Source organism: Miscanthus floridulus, unplaced genomic scaffold (assembly GCF_019320115.1).
Source record: "Miscanthus floridulus cultivar M001 unplaced genomic scaffold, ASM1932011v1 fs_308_1, whole genome shotgun sequence".
Lineage (NCBI taxonomy): Eukaryota > Viridiplantae > Streptophyta > Magnoliopsida > Poales > Poaceae > Miscanthus > Miscanthus floridulus.
Window position 1 is genome coordinate 62018 of NW_027096556.1, and position 23122 is coordinate 85139.

At 44.8% G+C, this 23122-nt stretch overlaps 1 protein-coding gene and 1 pseudogene across 1 annotated transcript; both read right to left on the reverse strand.

Annotated features, from left to right (window-relative positions):
* Positions 1–2460: 2460 nt before the first annotated feature.
* Positions 2461–4778, reverse strand: LOC136531233 (cytochrome P450 CYP72A616-like; annotated as a pseudogene).
* Positions 4779–6845: 2067 nt separating this feature from the next.
* On the reverse strand, positions 6846–11823 carry LOC136531236 (uncharacterized). The gene is made up of 3 exons (XM_066523913.1): positions 11646–11823; positions 7459–7545; positions 6846–7390 (listed from the first exon to the last, which is right to left on the reverse strand). The coding sequence occupies exons 1-3, from the start codon at positions 11821–11823 to the stop codon at positions 6915–6917; spliced, it is 741 nt and encodes a 246-aa protein (XP_066380010.1). The 3' UTR covers positions 6846–6914.
* Positions 11824–23122: the final 11299 nt, after the last annotated feature.

Sequence of the window (23122 nt, forward strand, 5' to 3'; positions counted from 1 at the left end):
CGTGGGAGCTCCTGTGATGGCCTGACGCAGGGCATGGCGCATACTGTGAACAACGTGCCGATCGCTGTATGTTGACAATGTAGAGAGTCGAGACCCAGTTGGTGCCGAGGCTGAACCATTGTGGGGGGCTCGGCGGGTGCGAGTCCCGAGGCTACAGGGACCCCAAAGCGGATAGCCAAGGCTCAGAGGGAGCAGTTGGTCTTTGTACGTTGATTCCGAGGCTACAGGGACCCGGACTTGACTTCCACACCGTGCCGTCCTTGGAGCAGGTGGGGTTAGGCAGCACAGTGCCGCATAGGTGTCAGTCGTGGGCACAGTGCCGACGTGGTGGCTGCCGAGCCGGCCTCGAGCAAGGTGGAGAATCGGTACCTCGTCCGAGGCCTTACGTGCGGGGCCTCGAGCGAGGCGAAGAATCGGCACCTCGTCCGAGACCTTACGGGCGAGGCCTCGAGCGAGGCGGAGAATCGGTACCTTATCCGAGGCCTTATGTTTGGAGCCTCGGGCGAATCGAAGAATCGGTACCTCGTCCGAGGCCTTACGTTTGGAGCCTCGGGCGAATCAGAGAATCGGTACCTTGTCCGAGGCCTTACGTTTTCATTTTGGGCCGAGCCCGCTTCGGGTGAGGCCGGATATTGTTCGAGGTGGGCCGGGCGGTTCAGTCGAGCCTCGGATAAGGTGGGGGTTTGCCGGTAGTTGTCCCTTGGCTTCGATTTTTATAGGGTCTAAGCGATTTTTTCGGTTCTTGCTTAGGGGACCCCTTTTATGGTACCTGACACGTCCACTTCCCGAGAAGCGGCCGCCAGAGCAATCGACGCCCTGTTCGCTTGGCTTATAAGCCGTACTTTTTTAGCCAACGAACAGTATTTTTCTCTCACAACAAATTAGCCAACAATACTTTCAGCCATGGCTTATCAGCCAAACGAACCTGGCACGAGCAACCAGGCATTGGTGCTCCTGCTGGGGTGCTCATGACTAGCGAGGCGACGAGCTCCTGCAGCGTTGGGTCGACCCACACAGGAAACCCCTCGCACACAAACTGCTCCAACGCCAGCGTATAAGTTTATTTAAACGCCTTGATCACATAAAAGCATTATTTAATATGTTTTACATTTATATAATCGTATAAGTTTACAGCCATACGACCGACCCCTCCCAAGATCACCAGCTAAGCACTAGTTCTATGGTTCGCTGGCCATTTAATAAAAAACATTAGAGTTTCTTAAGCTTAATCTGCGCCCCATACTGTGGCTGCAGAGTGGAGACCGCGCAGGGTGCATGCGTGTAAGACGGTGAGAGCTCGAACAAGAAGTGTTGCAGGATCATGGCTAAGCCCATCTTGGCCTCCAGTAACTTAAAATGTATAAATATATCAAAGAATATTTTCCATAAATTATGTGCCATAGATATTAATATGATCTTAAATATTTTATTAATATCATTTGTATATGATTATATGAGTCATTAACGGAATATTTTTTTATTAATACCACCGCTAGAGTGTGTTAGCAATCACTAAAAACGCTATTTAAGCACCTTGATTTTTTTCGATTAGGCAAAAGGTTTATGCATCTTTGTATTAAGATAGACAAAAAAAATTAATACAACACGCCTTAGCGGCGTCCTAGGGGGTCAGAATAGTTTTACATGGACGCTCAGACCCTCCCTAGTACATTGAAAGTTATACTGTTACATTAGACACTGATCATCCTAAATTACAGCGCCGACGAGGAGACCTATGGCCGGGCCCCCGGGCGGCGGCGGCGCTACTTGCGCGCAAAGACATCACCGTTCGGTGGGAACAACTCACGAAGCGCCTGCATATTATCAGGGTCACCGCTGAAGATTTCTTCGTACGTCTTCATGGCCGACTTGGATGGAGAGCACATCCCACTTGTTAGTCCTAGGCGCTTCAAGACAATGTGCTCACCTCGCTTAACGCCGGGATATGTGACATGCTCTGTGCCGTTATCTACTTGCTTCTCTTAGGGAGTGCGAGCGGTGCACATCCATCGTGGACCGTATCAACTCCGGGCAATTCCAGGAGTGGCGGCTGCCTTGCCTTTATGACTCGCTCAATGAAGCGCTTGAGGCGTCAGTCGGTAGAGGACGTCTGAGGGGATGGAGTGCGGTTGACGGCGTCCGTGGTAGCCACGACCATCATGTCTCCCGGGGTGGCAGCCCCGACCAGCGCTAGATCAGAGCACGCCTCGGCATCCATGACGTCGGGTTATCCCCGTGGCGGTGTGACCTGTGGTGGCCCCTGCACAAGCGATGGAGAACGAGTGTCCACCAGCGATGCATCCACTTCCCAAGAAGCGGCCGCCGGAGCAATCGAGCACCTAGGCGTTGGTGCTCCCGCTGGGGTGCTCATGACTAACGAGGCGGCGAGCTCCTTCAACGTTGGATCGACCCACACAGGAAACCCCTCGCACACAAACAGCTCCAACACCAGCGTATAAGTTTATTTAAACGCCTTGATCACATAAAAGCATTATTTAATATGTTTTACATTTATATAATCGTATAAGTTTACAGCCATACGACCGACCCCTTCCAAGATCACCAGCTAAGCACTAGTTCTATGGTTCGCTGGCCATTTAATAAAAAAACATTAGAGTTTCTTAAGCTTAATCTGCGCCCCATACTGTGGCTGCAGAGTGGAGACCGCGCACGGTGCATGCGTGTAAGACGGTGAGAGCTCGAACAAGAAGTGTTGCAGGATCATGGCTAAGCCCATCTTGGCCTCCAGTAACGCGAAGTTCTGACCAACACATATCCGCGGCCCCCAGCCGAACGGAAAGAACGCCGGCGCGTCCTTGGATGCCTTGGAGACGCCCTCCGCGAACCTCTCCGGCCTGAACTCGTCTGCGTCTTCTCCCCAAACTCCTGGGTTGTGGTGGATGCACACAATTGGCAACGAAAATACAACACCAGGTGGGTACCTGACCCCTCCAAGCTCTGTCTCCTGATACGTCTCCCGGCCAAGTAGCAGTATAGGCGGGTACAATCTCAGAACCTCATGTAATATCATTGTAACCTGGGACACAAAAAGGCATCAGCTGGAGCTTTGCAGATTTGTGACTGAAACGAGAAAAAAAATTCAGAATATTATGTCTTGGCATTTTTGGACTCACAGTTTTGAGCTGATTGATGCCCTCAGAGTCCGGTTGGTTCTTCCCAAAGATGCGAAGAACCTCCTCCCTCGCGCGATCCTGCCACTCAGGGTGCATGCTCAGAAGCACCATTGTCCATGTGAGCAGCACTGCGGTTGTCTCCATCCCTGCGAAGTAGAATAGCTTCAGCTCCCCGATTATGTCCTCTGTACTCATCATTGCCTTGGTGCTCCCACTTTCCCCGCTTTCTTTAGTGTTGGATTCCAGTAACAATCCTAGTAGGTCGTCGTTATCGAGTCCGTCCTTCATTGCCCTCTCCCTCTTTGAGATAATGCCTTTGAGAAGCGTCTCAACTTCACGCGCGTTTTCCTTCATCCTTTTATTTAGCTTTGTTGGTAGGAACCTATGTAAAGAAATCAACGTCTCATTTTCTGCTTTGAGAATTACTGAGGTTTACGTCAGATAGTAAATGGAGAATTTTTCAATTGAAGAAGCAATTGGGTGGATAGCGCCTGCTGATGCCATTTTTCTTCTGGTCAGTCTCGGCAGGTGCTGGTGTTTTTCAGTTGCTACACTACTAGCTGTTCTGACAGCTCCATGTAATTTGCACCAAATTTTAAAATAAATGAATATTCATGAGATGCGAGCTCACCTGTAGGCTGGGATATGCATCCTGTTTGCCATATTTACAGCATTTTGTGCCTGCTCCGATTGCAACTGGAAGATCCTTCTGCCTTCACTCAAGCTGCTCCCGAACGCCGCGCGGGAGATGACGTCGCCTGTGAGATTTTGGAACTCCGGCCACACATCTATCTCCTGCATACCCTCAGAGCCTACAGAGTTCTCCCATCTGCCTATCAGCTCACCGCAACATGCGGCGAAAGCTGGCAACATCCTCTGCCAAAAACAATGAATTCAATGTTTCAGTTGCAGCAGAGCAGAATATCGGACCTTAAATTTAAGTTTTATTAAGCATAGGCTTGGGTAATTTCAGGTGAATCAATCAGTATTGCAAAGAGTCCCATGATATTGCGACAGTGAACCAATATATATAGATCGAGGTTGTGTGTAAAGAAGTGACCTTGAGCTTTTCGAGATGGAAGGCGTGGTTGATAATCCTCCGGTGCGTGGCCCATTTCTCGCCTTGGTGGGTCGTCAGGCCGTTGGCCAGCAGCCTCTCGACCCAAAGAACAGACTTCTGCTTCCCAAATACGCCGTGCTTGTTTGCCAGGATCTCTCGCGTGAGTTTGGGGTCGTTCACGATCACTCTCGGCTCCGGCCCGTACCAGGTCACAGCGAGATTACCATGCTGCCTGGTGATGCTGTGGTCGAAGGGAAGCGCTCGAGGAGCAACGGCGTGCGAGGCCGCCAGGGGCATGGGTTCAGAGTAGGCCGCGGCGGCGAGGCGGAGGAACTCCTTCATGTCGCCGGAGGGGAAGCAGGTACGCCGTGCCAGGTAAGCCCTGCGACCGCAGGGCGCGGCCCAGCCTCCGCGGGCGGAGCCAGAACCGCTCCAGCGCCCGCCACGCACCCCACAGGCCCGCCACTGCCAGGGCCCCGAGCGCGCAGAGCAAGATCCATGGCGGCGCTGCGGGTGATGCACAAAGAATAATCGCCATGGCTGTTGCCTGTCTACTGATGACCTGCTCCGTGACCGGACCGTGATGATATACGTATATGTGTGGGACAGTCGGAGGAAAGACGTGGTGAAATAGCCGTGATGAGCCCGTGACCGCGCGCTTTGGACTTTTGGTTGGTTCCTCGACGCTTCCTCCACGAGTCTTCGTCATGGTTTCGCGCGTCACATCGCAGACGGAAAGAAGCACATAGACTTCCTCTCCGGATGGTTTAGCATTCTTTATAGTTGGAAGATTGGGCTTGCTAGGGCAATGTTCCAGGAGCACTCCGCGATTTTTTTTTATTTTTAAGCTTTTCTTAAAACAAATTCCAAATCTAACACCGTTCTTTTTATTTACAAATCTAATGGCCGCGCCTAAGTCCATAGCGTAGCTAAAACACACTGGGCGCGGCACGATCTGCCCTGTCGGACAACGATTTCCACGTGTAAATCCTTATCGCGCCATTCCCATAGAAAAATTGTATCTTTTTCATACGACTTTGGACGAAGATGATCTTGATATAAAAATTGTACCTCTCGATGAGATCTATAACTTTCTAGTTTTGAGTTTTTCCATTTAAGGTCGTTAAGATGTTCAAAAAAATTAAATAATATTTTAACAGTATATTAATCGCGTACAAGGACGTGTCGTCTTGGAAAAAATATATCTTTGTTATATGGAGTCCAATGGAGATACTTTCTATACAAAAATTGTAGCTCTCGATGAGATCTACAACTTTCTAGATTTTAGTTTTCCCATTTGAGGTCGGTAAAATGCTCAAAAAAATTAAATAAAATTTCAGCAATATATTAATCGCGTACAAAACGCTTGTCGCATTGGAAAAATCATCTCTCTGTTATACGGAGTCAAATGGAGATACTTTCTATATGAAAGTTGTAGCTCTAGATGGGATCTAGGAATCTATAGTTTTGAGTTTTTACATTTGAGATCACTAAGATGTTCAGAAAAAATAATATAAAGTTTCAGCATCATATTAATCACGTAAAAGCCCTTGTCGCCTTGAAAAAATCTTATCTTTTTGTACGGTGCTAAATGAAGATACTTTTTATATAAAAGTTGTAGCACTTGATTGGGTCTACAACTTTATAGTTTTGAGTTTTTTTTCGTTTGAGGTCATTATCTTTTGCGCGCGATGTAAGTGATTACTAGTCAAGAGTCGACTCGAAAGTTCAGAACGGATGAAGATGATTGGTTTAGGTATTATGGTGCTCATAGAAAAGAACTGTGCACCAACCGCATGCAATGGCCATGGTAGATAGCTTAGTGAACCACATACTAGTATTATCTCACTTACATTTTCGCCGTCGCTTCGCATAAAATTTTAATCCAAAGATGGTGAAAAAAAGTTACGTAATAGTACACATCGTTAATTGTAAAATTGGCGAGGTCTAATAAACTTAGAAATTAAACTATGACATATCATGTCATAAGAAAATTCAATAATAATTTGAATAAGTTATTCTTTAATAAAATTTATAAAAGTTTTATTGGCATCTGATGCTACTTTCATTCAAAAGAAAATTCAGTAATAATTTGAATAAGTTATTTAATAGAATTCATAAAAGGTTTCATTGGTGTCTGATGCCACTTCCACATGCTATTCGTTTTGTTTTTTGGTGGAATTGGCCAGACGGTTTGAAATTTTATTTTGAAGCCCTTTGAACCGTGGACTCCTAGCTTCTTATCTTTCTCTCTAGGATAAAACCCTCATGAGAAATACAAGAAGAAACCTTACTGGAAGAAAGAAAAAAATAGGTCTTTGCAGCCTCACCAAAAGAAAAAGTTCTTACAAATAAAAGGAAAATGCACCCATAGAGCCCTTGGAGCTGGATGGACCTCTAAGGCCCTGTTTGGCATGACTCTAACTCTGAGTGGAGCTGCTACACTCCAGAACTCCAGTTGGAGTCAGCTCTGGGTGGAGTTGGAGCTGTCTGATGAGGGTGTTTGGCTAGGAGGGTGTCTCCAGCTCCAGAAAAGATGAGTTTGAGGGTAGATTGTCATTCTTGCCCCTGGTTCGACTTGAACTACTTCTCACAAATATGTAATGAAAGTACATGCAGTGTAGTCCAAAATAATAATAAATTACATGTCATTTGCCTAGAACCGAAATTAAAAAATAAGTTCATAGTTCCAAAATAAGGTTATTACAATAATCATTGCACTAATTCCATGCTAGGGCGATGGATGTAGCCATATTATCACGAAAGGTGTCCATAGTCACAAAGCTTGATTCCGAAGTTGATCCATCGGAGGCATGTTGAGACACGGCATACTTGTTGTACCTTTCCGGAATAGTAGGCATGTAGGTAGGATCTCTATCAAAATTAGCAAAGTCCACATCAACACTAGCATGTTCACGTATGAAATTGTGTAGGACCATGGTAGCAGCAACAATCTTCTTTTGTGTGACCATTGAATAACCGGGCATCTTGTAAAGGATTTGCCATTTTATTTTTAATACTCCAAATGAGCGCTCAATAACATTACGAACAGATGAGTGTATACGGTTGAACTTCTCTTTTGGAGTATTTGGTTCCATACCTCGATGCCACTCGGGTAAGTGGTATCTTTCACCCTTGTATGGAGCTAGGTACCCCGGACGATTAGGATAGCCCGCATCTACAACATAGTACTTGCCTACACATGTAAAACAAGATAAGTTTGTGCATACAAATATGAAAAAGAACGTAAGCAAAAATATTTACCTTGAGGTGGATGTGGGAAGACATCTACATCTACTTCCAATGCATGGTACAATACACTAGTGTCATGCAAAGAACCCGGTTGACCCGCTTATAACATACACAGTACTCGAGTGTTCTCCGAGTTCCAATCAATTTCAGGCATCTATCGAACTCACAAATTTCATATTAGACTCTAATCTATCCAACAGGTGATGCCATGATGGGCAATAGAACTTTCACTTCAAACAATTCCATGACAGACAACCAACTTATGGTATATAAATGATGAAAAAACAGTTTGTGTGTAAACAAGAGAGTACTCCATTAGATACAGATATCATTATAATGCAGTTAGGTAAATGCGTGATGGAAGGATGGAATTTCATCATTGCCTAGAATGACACTTCCCAGTTCCCCTACTAGGTGAGGTGAACCGTGAACCACAGCATGTGTTTCAACTTTCAATTCCCCCAACAACCTAAAGGACTATTTTAACCGTAGCCAAATCTACAGAACAAATCTATCTTCCCGAAGCAGAACCGGTCCTAGACTCCGATTTCCATGGCTAGGCGTATCCATTCAAGTTTCAGAAACAATTCCTAGGAAATTCGGAGACCTGGCTAGGCGTATCCATTCAAGTTTCAGAAACGAAGACTCTGATTTCCATGGCTACCACTACCAGCAAACAAAAAAGGCAGTCCAGTCCCCCCGAGCAGAACCGGTCCCGGACGGGAGGGGGAGGGGGCGCGGCCACGGTGAGAAGACGGAGGAGTTACCTTGGATCTGGATCGAGGGCGCGCTCGGCCGCCCGTCTTCCCTGCAGCGCGGTGGAGGGAGAGTGCCGAGTGCGGAGCCAAAGCGAGCCTTTCTTCCCTGCAGCGCCAATACGTCCGGCCAAGGGGCCAAATAGTCATACTGCAGGCGTGGCCAGGGCTGCACAAATCGGGCCTAGGGTGGCCGGGTGCAGGGCTCGGCCGGTCGACAGCGTGGGTGGACGGCGGCCGCCGGTCTGCCTGGTGGCGGTGGTAACCCTAAGCCGCTCTCAGCGAGAAAATGTGTTGCGCGGGACTGGGAAGGTGATGCGCGGGGGAGACTTGAGAATAGAAGCGAAACATTTTTTTTTTCGTGTAACCAGTGGCATTGGTGGGTAATTACCCATCAACTTCAGGAGGAGGTTCAAAACAAAGGGTTCTAGAGCAGCAAAAGCGATGCTCCAAAACTCCACCTCTATTTGTACTACAGCTCCATGGAGTTGACAGCTCTATGGAGTTTTAGGAGTTGGGATGTTTGGCTGGATATTTTGATGGAGTTGCTAGGAGTTTAGGAGTGGAGCCATGCCAAACAGGGCATAAGACTTCGGTCCATCGAAGATTTTATTGAGGTGCCTCCAAGTCTTGAGGTCAAAAACATTATTGTTGGCCTAACTCACCTTTACCAACCAAAATATGATTAAACTCGTTGTGTTTTGGTAGCACCTGCCCGAATCGACTCTCGATTAGTAATCAGTCACGTCGCACGCCCAAGATAACGACCTCAAATAAAAAAATTTAAAACTTTAAACCTATAGATCTCATCAAGTGCTACAATTTTTATATAAAATGTATCTTCATTTGACACCGTACAAAAAATATAAGATTTTTCTAAGGCGACAAGAGCTTGTACGCGATTAATACGATGCTGAAACTTTATATTATTTTTTCTGAACATCTTAGTGATCTCAAATGTAAAAACTCAAAACTATAGATTCCTAGATCCCATCTAGAGTTACAATTTTCATATAGAAAGTATCTCCATTTGACTCCATATAACAATGATATGATTTTTCCAAGGCGACAAGCGCTTGTACGTGATAAATATACTGCTGAAATATTATTTAATTTTTTTGAGCATCTCAACGATCTCAAATGGAAAAACTCAAAACTAGAAAGTTGTAGATCTCGTCGATAGCTACAATTTTTATATAGAAAGTATCTCAATTTGACTCCATATAACAAATATATGATTTTTCCAAGGCGACGAGCGCTTGTAAGCGATTAATATACTGCTGAAACATTGTTTAATTTTTTTGAGCATCTTAGCGACCTCAAATGAAAAAACGCAAAACTAGAAAGTTGGAAATCTCACCGAAAACTACAATTTACAGTGCTGCCACGCCACCGGGAGTGGCACGGCAAAAATTTACACGTGGAAATTATTGTTCGACGTGGCAGATCATGCCGCGCCGATGCATGTGGCGCGGCAGCGTGTTTTGGCCGTGCCTTGGACTTAGGCGCGGCCAAACGAGTTAGATTTGAAAATAAAAAAAGCAACGGTGTTAGATTTGGAATTTGTTTTAAGAAAAGGTTAAAAATAAAAAAGAAATCCACTCCGCGGTCCGCACCGCCCCACAGCAAACAAGGACGACTCTTCTTCTATTCTACTAGCAAATATGTCTGTGCGTTGCTACGAGAAAAACAAATAAAACAAGACATTGCAATATAATGAGTAAATTGCACATGATCAATCCTATTTCTAATGTGGCTAATGTTGCAACGGTTCTCGATATTGGCTAGATTTTCTCTCCTTTGTTTCACAAATAACCCCCTTGGCAGGCATCTCTTATCACCTGACACCTGATGTTGTGTCTCGTTGGCTTGTTGAGCATAACGCTATGCTAATGTCTCTTTTTATTTATCTGCCGTCATACAAGTACTCACACACTGCATGGTTGTTAGTTGCCTCATGGACATTGACGTATGTAATACATTTCATTCAGCAAGCTTTTGCTTTTAACTTATAATAAATTTTCTAATGCTTAAAAGTAGGATTAAAAAATTTTAGCTGCTTTGGACTATATAATCCACTGAAGGCAGCTTACTGAATTATGCGACGTCATCGCAACTTACCCACTTTCTGGATCATGAATGCTCCATGATGCTCTTACTGCTTGCTGGATCATGAATCCTCACCCTACTATATCTCATCTCCATCTGCAGAAACAACCCTACTCTTCATTACTATGCTCCGAGCCTCCGATCAAGTGTCACCAAACTGAAGAAAAGTCTAATAGTGCTCAGAACTCAAAGAGATTATGATAAAATTGAAAATAACAGGAGACACATGCATAGAGCCACGCTATCTGAAATGGTTCACTGAAGGAGAGGCCATCATTATTAAGTGCGAAATTACACCACGAGAACTAAGGTTCTTCACTGACAAGATAAGGAAAGTAATCAAATTGTTGAATCTCTGTTTCCCATATCATTGGACGATGAGGTCTTAACAAACTCAATGTCCGTGAGATTTCATCTAACAATGCAATAACAGGATACAAATCGAATATGTAATTTCTAGGACCTGTAGTCATCACAGGTAGTCAGCAGCCACATTTGGCGTCCCTATGCATTTCACAGAAAATTCATAGCTCCATAAGACAACAGAACATTAAACCTGTCGCCAGCTTTCATCTTTATCAGTTCAAGCGGCGAAGGAAAAATTATAGCATGATTACTTTATTTGCTGTAACAAAGGAAAATAGTGTGAAAGCTAGTATGCATATATCACTGACTATTGAAGGATATATATCCATGTAATCCATCCATCATCAAGGCAATAACAGAGCGCTCAGCAAGCTCCCTTATTTTTAACATGCAAGTAGCCTGCTGTGTGCATAGCACGAATTTAAGTGTTGCATTAGTGTTGAATGTTGTGATTACAATTTGTAGATGCACACCTTTCCATACTGAAATTCACTTTGCAATCTGAAGTCTCGAATTTGTCAGCTAGACTGCAGTAATAGAGAACTGTAGAGTGTCTTTGCCTGCAATCTGCATAACTAATTTGAAATGTTTCGTCGGCTAACCATTGTTTTAATAGGCTAGAACTCATGTTGCTGTATGGCCGTTGGGTCGCTGAAAAAAAACTGATATTGTGCTAGAGTGCCACAAAGAAAAAGGAGTGGAGAGGTTCAGTAAGCACTTTACGTTCAGAGTGGGGCTTGAAGGCCTTTGAACGGCGCCTTCTCGCGCGTGGTCATCGCGCCGCCACCCTGCTTCTCGTCTCTATCCTGCTGCTTGCCGAGCCCCCGGCGGCAAGCTCCCTCAGGCAGTTACTGTCGTGCAGCGGGTGCTTGTCGGCGTAGGAGAGGTCACCCACGAAGCGTGCTGTTGGAGTCCGGCATCAAGCCCAGGTCGCCGATATCCAATGAGAACCGGAGTCCGGACACGGACCCGCGACGCGGACCGCGCACATCTCCGTGGCCACCGCGCCGGACGACTCCTCGCAGGCCACGGCCATTGCCGGCGTCCTGGGGAACCCACGAGATTGGGTTGCGTTTCCTCCGTGCTCGCACCGCAGCCACCGCCGCAGGCCGCGGCGTTTGATGTCAGCGAGGCTCCTGCCCCGCATCACCCCGCTTCCGCACCGCCGTCACGCCCCGAGACAGAGCCCGACCATTGTCCCCGCCCTCGCGGCCTCGCTCGCGCGCGTGCTCGCCGCCCGCTCCACCGACCCGACTTATGGTGCGCCACGGCCTGAGACCGGGCCTGGACTTCGGCCCCGCCCTCGTGGCCTCGCTCGCGCGTGTGCTCGCCGCCCGCTCCACTGACCCGACCTGGTCCCCGCTCCCCGACGTGCGCCTCGCCGTCGCCGTCTCCGCGCTCGGAGACACCGCGGACGCCTCGCTCGGCTCCATGACCCTCGCGGGGGCTGCGCCCACAGGCATCGGCGCGCTCACCGCCGCCTACGCGGACGCCGGGATGGAAGGGAAGGCCGCCGAGGTGTGCGACCAGCGCGGGGACGTCGGTAGCGACGTTACGGACCGAGGCGGGGAATCGGGGGAAAAGAAAAAGAAAGAGAGAGGGAAACGAAAAAAAAAAAGAATTTCCCTTCTTCCGTATTGAACAGGACTTTGAAAAGAAAAAAAAAGGATTACGAACAAAAGAAAAAAAAACAGAATCAGAATAGAGATCATAGTTGGACGAAAAAAATTATATCAGAAATTTTGACTCTTTATTATTAAATACAGATTCTATTTCTTGTTTGACAGAAACTACGACGGACTCTGCTTCGCATAATAGTCTTACATGACAGACAGTTGCACGCTTTCGTGATTCAACACCTTCATTCATGGACCACTTAGACCGAAAATAATAGTGCTGCACAGGAGTATGATCGGAGGCAGATATATGGGCTCGCTTCTCTTATAATCCGTCTTTTTCAACTTTATTTTTTTAGTCAGAATAGTGTTTTTCTCTCACAACAAATTAGTCGGAATATTGTTTCGGTTTATTTTTTCAGTGAAACGAACGGGCCATGATTGTGTTTTTTGAACTCACGCGGTGATGAAACGTGCACTGTGGGTCTGTGGCCTAAGAGTAACAGTGCATCCTTACACATAAAGTCTTAGCGATCACATCAAGTTAATTACTTAACCCTTTTAGGTCGGTATATGTATTACTTTTAAGCATGTGGTAAGTAATCAGAATATATTTCATGATCCGGTTATAGACTCATCATCATCTCCATGTTCCAGTTGCATTAACTACGATAGCAGTAGTGCGACGAGCGGTATCCATATATGAGGAGGACGGCGATTGCAATCGATGTACATCCAATGCTTCATCTATCTTCTTTGGTTCAATGGATGACACAAATGAGAAATGCTCATAAAATGAAGCCAATCTAAATCTTGTTTGTACACCTCTAGAAATATCACCAATTATAGTGTCCAATGAATGATCCCTTGCAATATTGGTTGGTTAGAGGATTAGAACTTGATTGCTTGCACTTGCTTGATCTTTGGGTTGAGATGATGTACTAGCCACTTGATCTTGTTCATTATCATGAGAGCCACTTGTACTAACTTGATTTGTATCATCTTACACATTTGAGTTAGAGAGCACTTGCACTTGATCATCTTCATCATCATTCACTTGCCTAGGCCTCAATTCACCAATATCCATGTTCTTTATGGCATTTGAAAGTTGAATGCCTCTAACATCTTTCAAGTTCTCATTCTCTACTTGTGAACCCTTGGTTTCATCAAATTCAACATCATGAACTTTCTCAAGAGTACCACTATCCAAATTCCAAACTCTATATGCTTTGCTTGTAGTGGAATAACCAAGTAGGAATCCTTCATCACATTTCTTGTCAAACTTGTCCAATCTAGTGCCTTTCTTTAAGATATAGTATTTGCAACCAAAGACCCAAAAATATGCAATGTAGGGTTTTCTACCATTCAAGAGCTCATATGGTGTCTTCTCTTTCAATGGGTGACAATAGAGGCGGTTGCTACAATAGCAAGCCGTGTTGATAGCTTCGACCCAAAAAGATTGACTAACATTATACTCACTAAGCATAGACCTTGCCATATCAATGAGTGTTCTATTTTTCCTCTCAACAAGGTCATTTGATTGTGAAGTGTACTTGGCCAAGAATTGATGTCTAATTCTAAATTCATCACACAACTCATCAATTCTAGTGTTCTTGAACTCACTACCATTGTCACTTCTAACTCTCTTGATGGTTGTTTCAAACTCATTGTGAATGCCCTTGACAAATGATTTGAATGTTGCAAACACATCACTCTTGTTCACTAGAAAGAATATCCATGTGTATCTAGTGTAATCATCTACTATCACAAAGCCATATTTGTTACCACTAATGCTAATGTATTGTGTTGGCCCAAACAAATCCATGTGCAATAACTCAAATGCTTTACTAGTGCTCATCATGTTTTTCTTAGGATGGGTGTTTCCAACTTGTTTTTCGGCTTGACAAGAGCTACAAAGCTTATCTTTTTCAAACACAACATCTTTTAAGCCTCTAACCAAGTCATGCTTAACCAATCTATTCAATTGTTTCATTTCAACATGACCAAGCCTTCTATGTCATAACCAACCCATGCTAGACTTAGTGAACAAGCATATAGATAATCTAGCTTCGCTAGCATTGAAATCGACCAAGTATAGATTCTCATATCTAAAGCCTTTGAAGATCAAGTTAGAGCCATCTACACTTACGATCTCTATATCATCTACCCTAAATATGCATTTGAATCCAAGATCACACAATTGAGCCACGGATAGCAAGTTGAAGTTCAAGCTCTCTACTAGCAATACATTGGATATGCTCATGTCATTGGATATTACAATCTTACCAAGCCCTTTGACCTTGTCTTTACCATTGTCACCAAAAGTGATACTATCATAACCATCATTGCTATTGGTGTTGATTGAGTTGAACATTCTTGCATCATCGGTCATGTGTTGAGTGTACCCACTATCAAGAATCCAATGCCTTCCTCTGGCTTTGTAATTGACCTACAAAAGAAGATCAATTCTTTTTAGGTACCCAAACTTGCTTAGATCCTTGAAGGTCAGTTACTAAGCTCTTTGGTACCCAAATGACTTTCTTCTTTGAGCCCATCCATAGTTTACCAATGAACTTAGCCTTTACACCATTTACACCCTTAGTAAGCACATAGAAAGAATCAAGCTTAATGGAGGATATATTAGCATGTGACTTCTTGTTCATGCACTTTTGCTCTACATGACCAACTTACTTGCAACTAGTGCAAAACCGATCATTGTTCTTCACAAAACTAGTCTTGTGAGGAGCAAAGGTCGCCTTGCTTTTCTTGGGGGTATAGCCTAATCCCTCTTTATAGAGAGAAGCTCTTTGGCTACCCAAGCATATAAGCAAGCGGTCCTCACCACCATAGGCCTTGGCTAAGGTGTGAGTGAGCTTATTGACCTTCGTCTTGAGGTTCTCATTCTCAACCATTAGTGAGGCATCATAAGTGAAACCATCACTACTATATGAGGTGGAAGTAGAAGTACTATAAGAAGGGTTAGTGGGAGCAACAATGATAGGCATAGATAATGATTCATCAATTATATCACAAGTTAAGCCTATATTGTAAGTTTCAATATGCTTCTTTTTATTTTGCTCATCAAGCAAAGAAGAATGAGCTTTTTCAAGCTTCTTGTGAGCCTTGTCAAGCTTCTCATGGGCTTCCTCTAGCCTCTTATGAGTTACTTTGAGCTCATCAAAGGCTTGCTTAAGGGCTTTTATCTCCTTATTCAAGCTCTTGCATTTCCTTCTCTTAATGTCAAAGTGTTCTTTGGCATCTTCTAGCGTGTCAAATAATTCACCTTTAGTAGGTTCATCATCATCACTATTACAATCATTTTCATTATCATGTTCATCATCACTTCCATCATCATCACAAGTTTGTACCTTAGTGGCCTTAGCCATGAAGCATGATGGAGTGTCGAAGAGAGAATGCTTCTCATTGATAGCAATGCTTGCAAGTGCCTTTTTCTTGGTGGTTTTGTCATCATCACTATCATCATCATCACTTGAGGAGGCATCACTATCCCAAGTGACCACATATGAATCACCCTTCTTCTTGAAGGTCATCTTGTCCTTCTTCTCTTTCTTTTCCTTCTTGTCCTTCTTCTTGTTCTTCTTGTTGTCATCATCATTGTCGCTATTGTATGGACATTGAGCAACAAGATGATCTTTGCTTTCACATTTGAAGCACCTTCTTGACTCTTCCTTGTTCTTGGATGAATATTTCTTTCTTCTAACATGGTAATCTTTCTTCATCATGAACTTGCCAAATTTCTTGACGAAGAGAGCCATCTTCTCATCATCATCATCATCCTATGAGCCATCATCTTCACTTGATGTTTCTTGCTTAGCCTTGCCATTGGATGATGTGGCCTTGAATGCCACACTCTTCTTCTCATCTTTCTTCTCATCTTTCTTTTCTTTCTTTTCTTCCTTCTCATCATCATCTCTATATGTATCATCGATCATTATATCTCCCAACACTTGGTTTGGTGTCATAGTGTCTAAACCACTCCTCACTAGAATAGTGACCAATGTGCCAAATCTTGAAGGTAAGCATCTTAAGAACTTGTGAGAGAAGTCCTTGTCCTTCACCTCTTCTCCAAGTGCTTTGAGATCATTGATAAGCACTTAAAGCCTATGAAACATCTCCGGCACACTCTCATCCTCCTTCATCTTGAAGCTTGCAAACTTTTCTTTGAGAATATATGCCTTTGCACCCTTCATGTCTTGAGTTCCTTCAAATGATTCTTCTAACTTCTTCCATGCCTCATGAGCTCTCTCAATGTTCTTGATTTGCTCAAATGTTCTCTCATCCAAAGCATCATGGATGGCACTAAGAGCAATGTCATTATTTTGAAGTAGTATTTCTTCAGTGGCGGTGGGAGCCTCTTCATCTTCAATCTCAATCTTTGTCTCTACCACCTTTCAAACCTTCCTATTGATTGACTTGATATAAGTTGTCATCTTAGCTTTCCAATAGGAATAATTTGAGCCATTAAATTGGGGTGGCTTCTTGGTGTTGTTGATTTGAGCTATTTTTACACTGAAGGTTGTTAAGCCTCAAATCACGGTGACATCAGCTCTGATACCACTTAAAAGGTCCTAATGGCTAGGGGGGTGAATAGCCTATTAAAAATTTCTACAACAACACTTAATAATCTGGTTAGATAATTATGAGGCGAAGCAAGTGTTGTGCTAGCCTACTCAAAATGTAAGCCACCTACCACAATTCTAGTTTAGATAGTATCTATTCACATAATAGCTATGACACTACCCTATGTTATTGTGCTCTCAAAGGCTAACTAAAGAGCCACACCAACCAAGCAAGCAAGCTCTCACAACTAGCTACACTAAAGAACTTGACAACTAGTTTACGGTAATGTAAAAAGAGTGATAAAGAAGGTTATACCGTCGCATAGATGAAGCAACCATTCAATCACAAGGATGATAACAATGAAGACTAATCACCTTGGAATCAATGATGAACACAATAATTTTTTACCGAGGTTCACTTGCTTGCCGACAAGCTAGTCTTTGTTGTGGTGATTCACTCACTTAGAGGTTCACGCGCTAATTGGCTTCACATGCCAAACCCTCAATAGGGTGCCGCACAACCAACACAAGATAAGGATCACACAAGCCATGAGTAATCCACTAGAGTACCTTTTGGCTCTCCACCAGGGAAAGGTAAAGAACCCCTCACAATCACCATGATCAGAGCCGAAGACAATCACCACCCTCCGCTCGACGATCCTCGCTGCTCTAAGCCATCTAGGTGGCGGCAACTAACAAGAGTAACAAGCGAATCCCACAGCGAAACATAAACACCAAGTGCCTCTAGATGCAAACACTCAAGCAATGCACTTGGATTCTCTTCCAATCTCACAAAGATGATGAATCAATGATGGAGATGAGTGGGAGGGCTCTGGCTAAGCTCACAAGGTTGCTATGTTAATGCAAATGGCCAAGAGAGTGAGCTTGAGCCGGCCATGGGGCTTAAATAGAAGCCCCCATGAAATAGAGCCGTTGCACCCCCTTCACTGGGCACAACTCGGGGTGACCGGACGCTCTAGTCATGTTGACCGGACGCTGGCCCTCAGTGTTCGGTCGCTCGATGACAGCCACGTGTCACTTTGCATTCAACTAGAACCGCCTGATCTCAATGGTCGAGACATGATCGGACGCTGCGGCATAAGTGACCGGACGCTGAGCTTCCAGCGTCCAGTCATTTCTAGTAAGGTTCCAGAAACGAATTTCTTCAACCGAATGTGTCCGGTCAAGCTTGACCGGACATAGCCAGCATCTGGTCACATAGTGTCTTCTTCTATGCTGCCATGTCACCATGATCGGACACAGCCTGCCAGTGTCCGGTCGCTGAGCGACCCAGCGTCCGATCATTTGACCGACACTAGCGTCTTCGCTGTTACAACTGACCGAACATGCCGATTCCTCTGAGACCAGTGTCTGGTCACTTTGTGACCAGCGAGACTAACTTATTTTCACCTCTAACTTCTTTAGCCTTGCTCAAATGTGCCAACCACCAAGTGTATCACCTTATGCACATGTGTTAGCATATTTTCACAAACATTTTTAAGGGTGTTAGCATTCCACTAGATCCTAAATGCATATGCAATGGGTTAGACCATCTAGTGGCACTTTGACAATCGCATTTCAATACGAGTTTCACCCCTCTTAATAGTACAGCTATCAAACCTAAATGTGATCACACTCTCTAAGTGTCTTGGTCACCAAAACAAAATAGCTCCTATAATTTACCGTTGCCTTGAGCTTTTTATTTTTCTCTTTCTTCTTTCCAAGTCCAAGCACTTGATCATCACCATGGCATCATCATCATCATCATGTTATGATCTTCATTTGCTTCACCACTTGGAGTGTGCTACTTATCTCATAATCACTTGATAAACTAGATTAGCACTTAGGGTTTCATCAATTCACCAAAACCAAACTAGAGCTTTCACCGCCACATGTGCAGCGGCTGTGCACGGCTATGGTGTAGCCCGACGCTGCTCGTCGCAGCAGGTGACCATGGCACAGTCGATGGCGGGGTGCTACGAGTTTGGGCATGCTCACGCGCGGTGGCCGAGCGATGGGAGCGGGCGCGAGCGGCCCATGTGCGGCGAGCGCGGCCCAACGAGAGGGTGGGGCGCGAGCAGCCCAGCAAGCTAGCCCACGCGACCAAGTAAGGCTGTGGTACAATTGCAAAGAGGCCCCTAAGTTTTCTCAAAACTAACTCACAGTCTAGCATGCATTATTCATATGAGTCACGTATTTTCCACCTAGAACCATGTATTAGTTTCTATTCGCCTTTCTCATCTTTTCTCCCTCCCCAAAGGCAGAGCACAGAGTAGAGGAGGTGAACAGAACTAGCTGCCAATTCTGGCCATCGAGCTACTAGCTGGCGGTGGGGGCGAGCTGCACGGCCGCACGGCAAGGCGGCGTCCGGCTACACGTGTGGGCGTCAATGGCTCTGCTAGGCATGGCCGATGGAGCACCCACCACGCGGGCAGCGGCAGTGCGTGGCCCAACGCTACTCATCGCAGTAGGTGGCCATGGCGTAGTCGATGGTGGGGCGCTGCGGGTTCGAGCACGCTCGCGCGCTTTGGCCGGGCGATGGGAGCGGCCACATGTGGGACAGCTGCGGGCCGACCGGTAGCCAGACGGTGCGCCCACCCATCCCCGATGGTCCGAGAGGGGCACAGTGTGACATAGACATGCGGAGCTTGGTGCTCAACGGAGGCGAGGTGTTGGTGATGGAGGCTCGGGCGGCAGAGTCCCATGGTAGTGAGGCAGCTCGACAAGGCATTGATGCCGGACCGGGTCGTGGTCGTGGTGCCGCTACGACGCCGAGGTGGTGCCATGGCTTTGGTCTAGGAAGGAGGTAGAGAGGGAGGAAAAGGTCTGTGGGGCTCGTGCGCATACGTGAAGGCTGGGCTCATGGTGACACGGGCGTGGCCTTGGCAGGTTCTATGGGGCAGCGGGGAACGAAGGTGGAGCGGTGCGGCAACACAGTCCTAGGTGTGCTTCGCTCGCACAACGGCAGGCGAAGGAAGCGGCCGCGTAGTGGAGTCGCAAGTCCAGCGCAGAACCGTGCAGGCTCAGCGCACTCATGTGCTCGCGCGAGGGGGGCGAAAACCGACGACGGCGGTGATGGCCGTGGTCCAGCACTGGCCAAGGCAGCTAGGTGGTTCGATGCGAGGCAAGCAGAGGGAGGGAGAGGGGAGTGGAAGGGGTAGCATGAGGTGAGCGAGGCAGCAGCGGCATGACCTTGGTCGGTGTTATCTAGCAAGCCCGCATACACGGCGATGGGACTAGACAACGTGGCGCGACGCTAATAAATCGGATGATCGATTGATTCAGAGCAGGGGGAACACACCACCGTATTCGAGTGGCTAGGACGGTAGTGAGGCAAGGACAACAGTGGGCAGTAACAAGGATGCGAGAGATCATAGAGCAGCTGAACACATGGGCGTCGCGTGGCTCTGCTGGCGGCGTGCCTGCGCGTGAGACGACGCGACGCGGATGTGAACAACGATACGTTGTCGGCAACTCCAAAAGATCTAAATCCTATTGACTTCCACCAATAAACATCTCACGTGATAGCTCATACTCTGTACCAAGCCATAGAACAAAATATTAGGGTGTTGTGTATTTATTTTGCACAAAAAAGATCACCACAAATAACGCTTTAAAATATAATTTCCGATTTTTAGCATTGACGCGAGAAGATGGATTTTAAATTTTAATTTTGATTTTCGAGCTATAAAAAATACCATGGAACAGCATCCATTCACCAATTCAACAGTTGCATTTTTAACTACTAACTTGCACATTAAATTTTTATTTAAGTTCTAATTACAAGCTACTATTTTATTTTTTATTTATAAAAATTGTTTTTATGCTCAATCCAACAGAACAATCCGTTCAGCTATCTATTTGCTAGAATTATTGTCAGACATTCCTAAATATTTGTACGCACTGAGTAATTTAACTTGGCATTTATTTGAGTCCACAAAACTGAGTCACACAGGATTCACTTATCACTTCAAGTATGTTTTAAATAAAAAATCCAAGAAACTCGTTTCAGAAATTTTTCTTAGGCCTAAATCTCGATACTAAACGAGCTCGTAACACCAGAGGTGTTATAGCCTGCTTAAGTGAAACAGGCGTATCATAGATATTCACAAACATTAACAAACAAGCAACACGTCGTAGGGTGAACTAATGGTATTAATCGTTCTAGGTTTGACTCTCATCCTCTCTCATCGGTACTTACTCGTGAGTTGATTATTAACTTCACAAATGAGTTAGAGTGTGGCATAAGTGTTGGTAGTTATTACTTATTACAATCATAGCACAAGTTATCAAAACAATCATTCTTGCAATTTAAACATACAAACACAAGCTAGAACAATATGTTAAGCACACATCTACTACTAAACAGAGTTAGGCAAAACTTTGCCCAGTTCACATATAGCACAATTATCATGGAAAACATGTTGTAAGCATAAGATTAAACATTTATTATATTTAATAGTTTAATTAAGCATAAAGACTAAATACAAAGTGGTGTGCCAAACATCTAATTTGGAGATGAGGATTTTATGGGAGGTACAATATTAACTAATCATAACTACTATACAAGGTTCACAATTTTTGGATAAACATATTATTTACCAGCACTTAATTAAGATTTAATGGCGATAAAGGCATGTGACACATGATAAATCTATAAATCAATATTTATGAAACAACAGAGCCACATTATGCATTCATAGGACATAACAGTTATAACACATAGATGACACATATTTTCTGATTTATATATTTTTAACTATTTTAAAACTAATAAACAAGCATAAGATAAATCAATAACTCGGTAAAACAAAATCCACTACACATGAAATTTTTACCACAGCTCACACACATCAAGAGCAGCTTACTATAAAATTTTACTTCATTAGGTCTGCTAAAACAACATCTATTAATTAAACATATAAAATCTTCGATTTATCTATACAACAAAACCTTTATACTAAGCATGTGATATTACATGTCTAATGCATAGACCTAGTTGCGTGGAGTCCAACAAAACTGGTTTGATATTTTTATGATTTTCTGTGATATACTATGAATTTTGTAAGCTCTCTATTTTTAACTGTAAATAGACAAAAACAAGAAAAATAAAAAAGGCCGACCTGGGCTTGCAGACCCACTGACCAGAACTGGCCCAGCAGCACAGATTCGGCCTAACTGAAAAAAACCCGCCAGCGGAGGCCCAACTCCGATTTGGACTTTTTCGTCAGGAACCCCATGCTTTCTCCAAAACAAAATAGGTCCTCCCACCTTTTCTTTTGTCTCTTGCACATTTACAAATGGAGCCCTGATTTTCTTTCTATTTCTCTCCTCCACTCCCTATTCTTTGTTCACACGAGCAGAGTCCGTCGTCGGGATGGGCGATGGCCGATTCCCGACCGTGGAGGGCATGGCGACATCGTGCCGAGACAGAGAACAATGCAAGAGGGAGAATAGTGCGAGGGCGAGCATAGGGGGTAGGGCAGCGTGGCAAGGATGCGGGCATCGCGTGGGCACACATGGTGCGGACTGTGCACGCATAGGGAACGACATGGTCTCTAGCAGAGGCAGATGTGGGTGCGGTAGAGACCATGTGCCCAACTTGGAAGCACTATACAACTTATACGGTTGAGATGCAGGTCTTGGGTCCTTTTCGAGACATTTTCATAGCCCAGGGGAATCCAACTTTGCTTAAGAAACTTTAGTCATTAGCTGCATGGATTAGGAGATAAACATGCTCAAACTCAGCAATGTCAGCGAAAACGCTGAGCACTTAGAAACTCAGTCTCCAGGAAACAATATTTTATTAAACTTTGGAGCACTAACTAACATATCAAACATCTAACTAGGCACAAACAAGCACTCTACCACATATTACAAAGCTATACTCAGTTTTAGTTCTACTAAGTCTAAAACCTTTGGACTGCAAAGTCTCCCGCCATAACTCCAGTTTCTGATTCACTCCTGTCTGGCTTTCATCAACTAGCACTACATCGTCCACGAAAAGCATACCCTTGGTGTATGCTTTTCGCAGACGATGTAGTGCTAGTTGATGAAAGCCGGACAGGAGTGAATCAGAAACTGGAGTTATGGCGGGAGACTTTGGAGTCGAAAGGTTTTAGACTTAGTAGAACTAAAACTGAGTATATGAGATGTGACTTCAGCACTACTACTCGGGAGGAGGAAGATGTTAGTTTGGAAGGTCAAGTAGTGCCTAGGAAGGATACCTTTCGATATTTAGGATCAATGC

What these genes read in the sequence shown, in the direction of transcription:
- LOC136531236 (XM_066523913.1), bottom strand. Translation starts at nt 11,823, where the DNA reads ATGCGGGGCAGGAGCCTCGCTGACATCAAACGCCGCGGCCTGCGGCGG. An exon ending in GTGCGCGGTCCGCGTCGCGG is followed by an intron (nt 7,546 to 11,645) that starts GTCCGTGTCCGG and finishes GTATGTTATAAG; the next exon opens with CGGGTCAACCGGGTTCTTTG. An exon ending in CTTCCCACATCCACCTCAAG is followed by an intron (nt 7,391 to 7,458) that starts GTAAATATTTTT and finishes TTACATGTGTAG; the next exon opens with GCAAGTACTATGTTGTAGAT.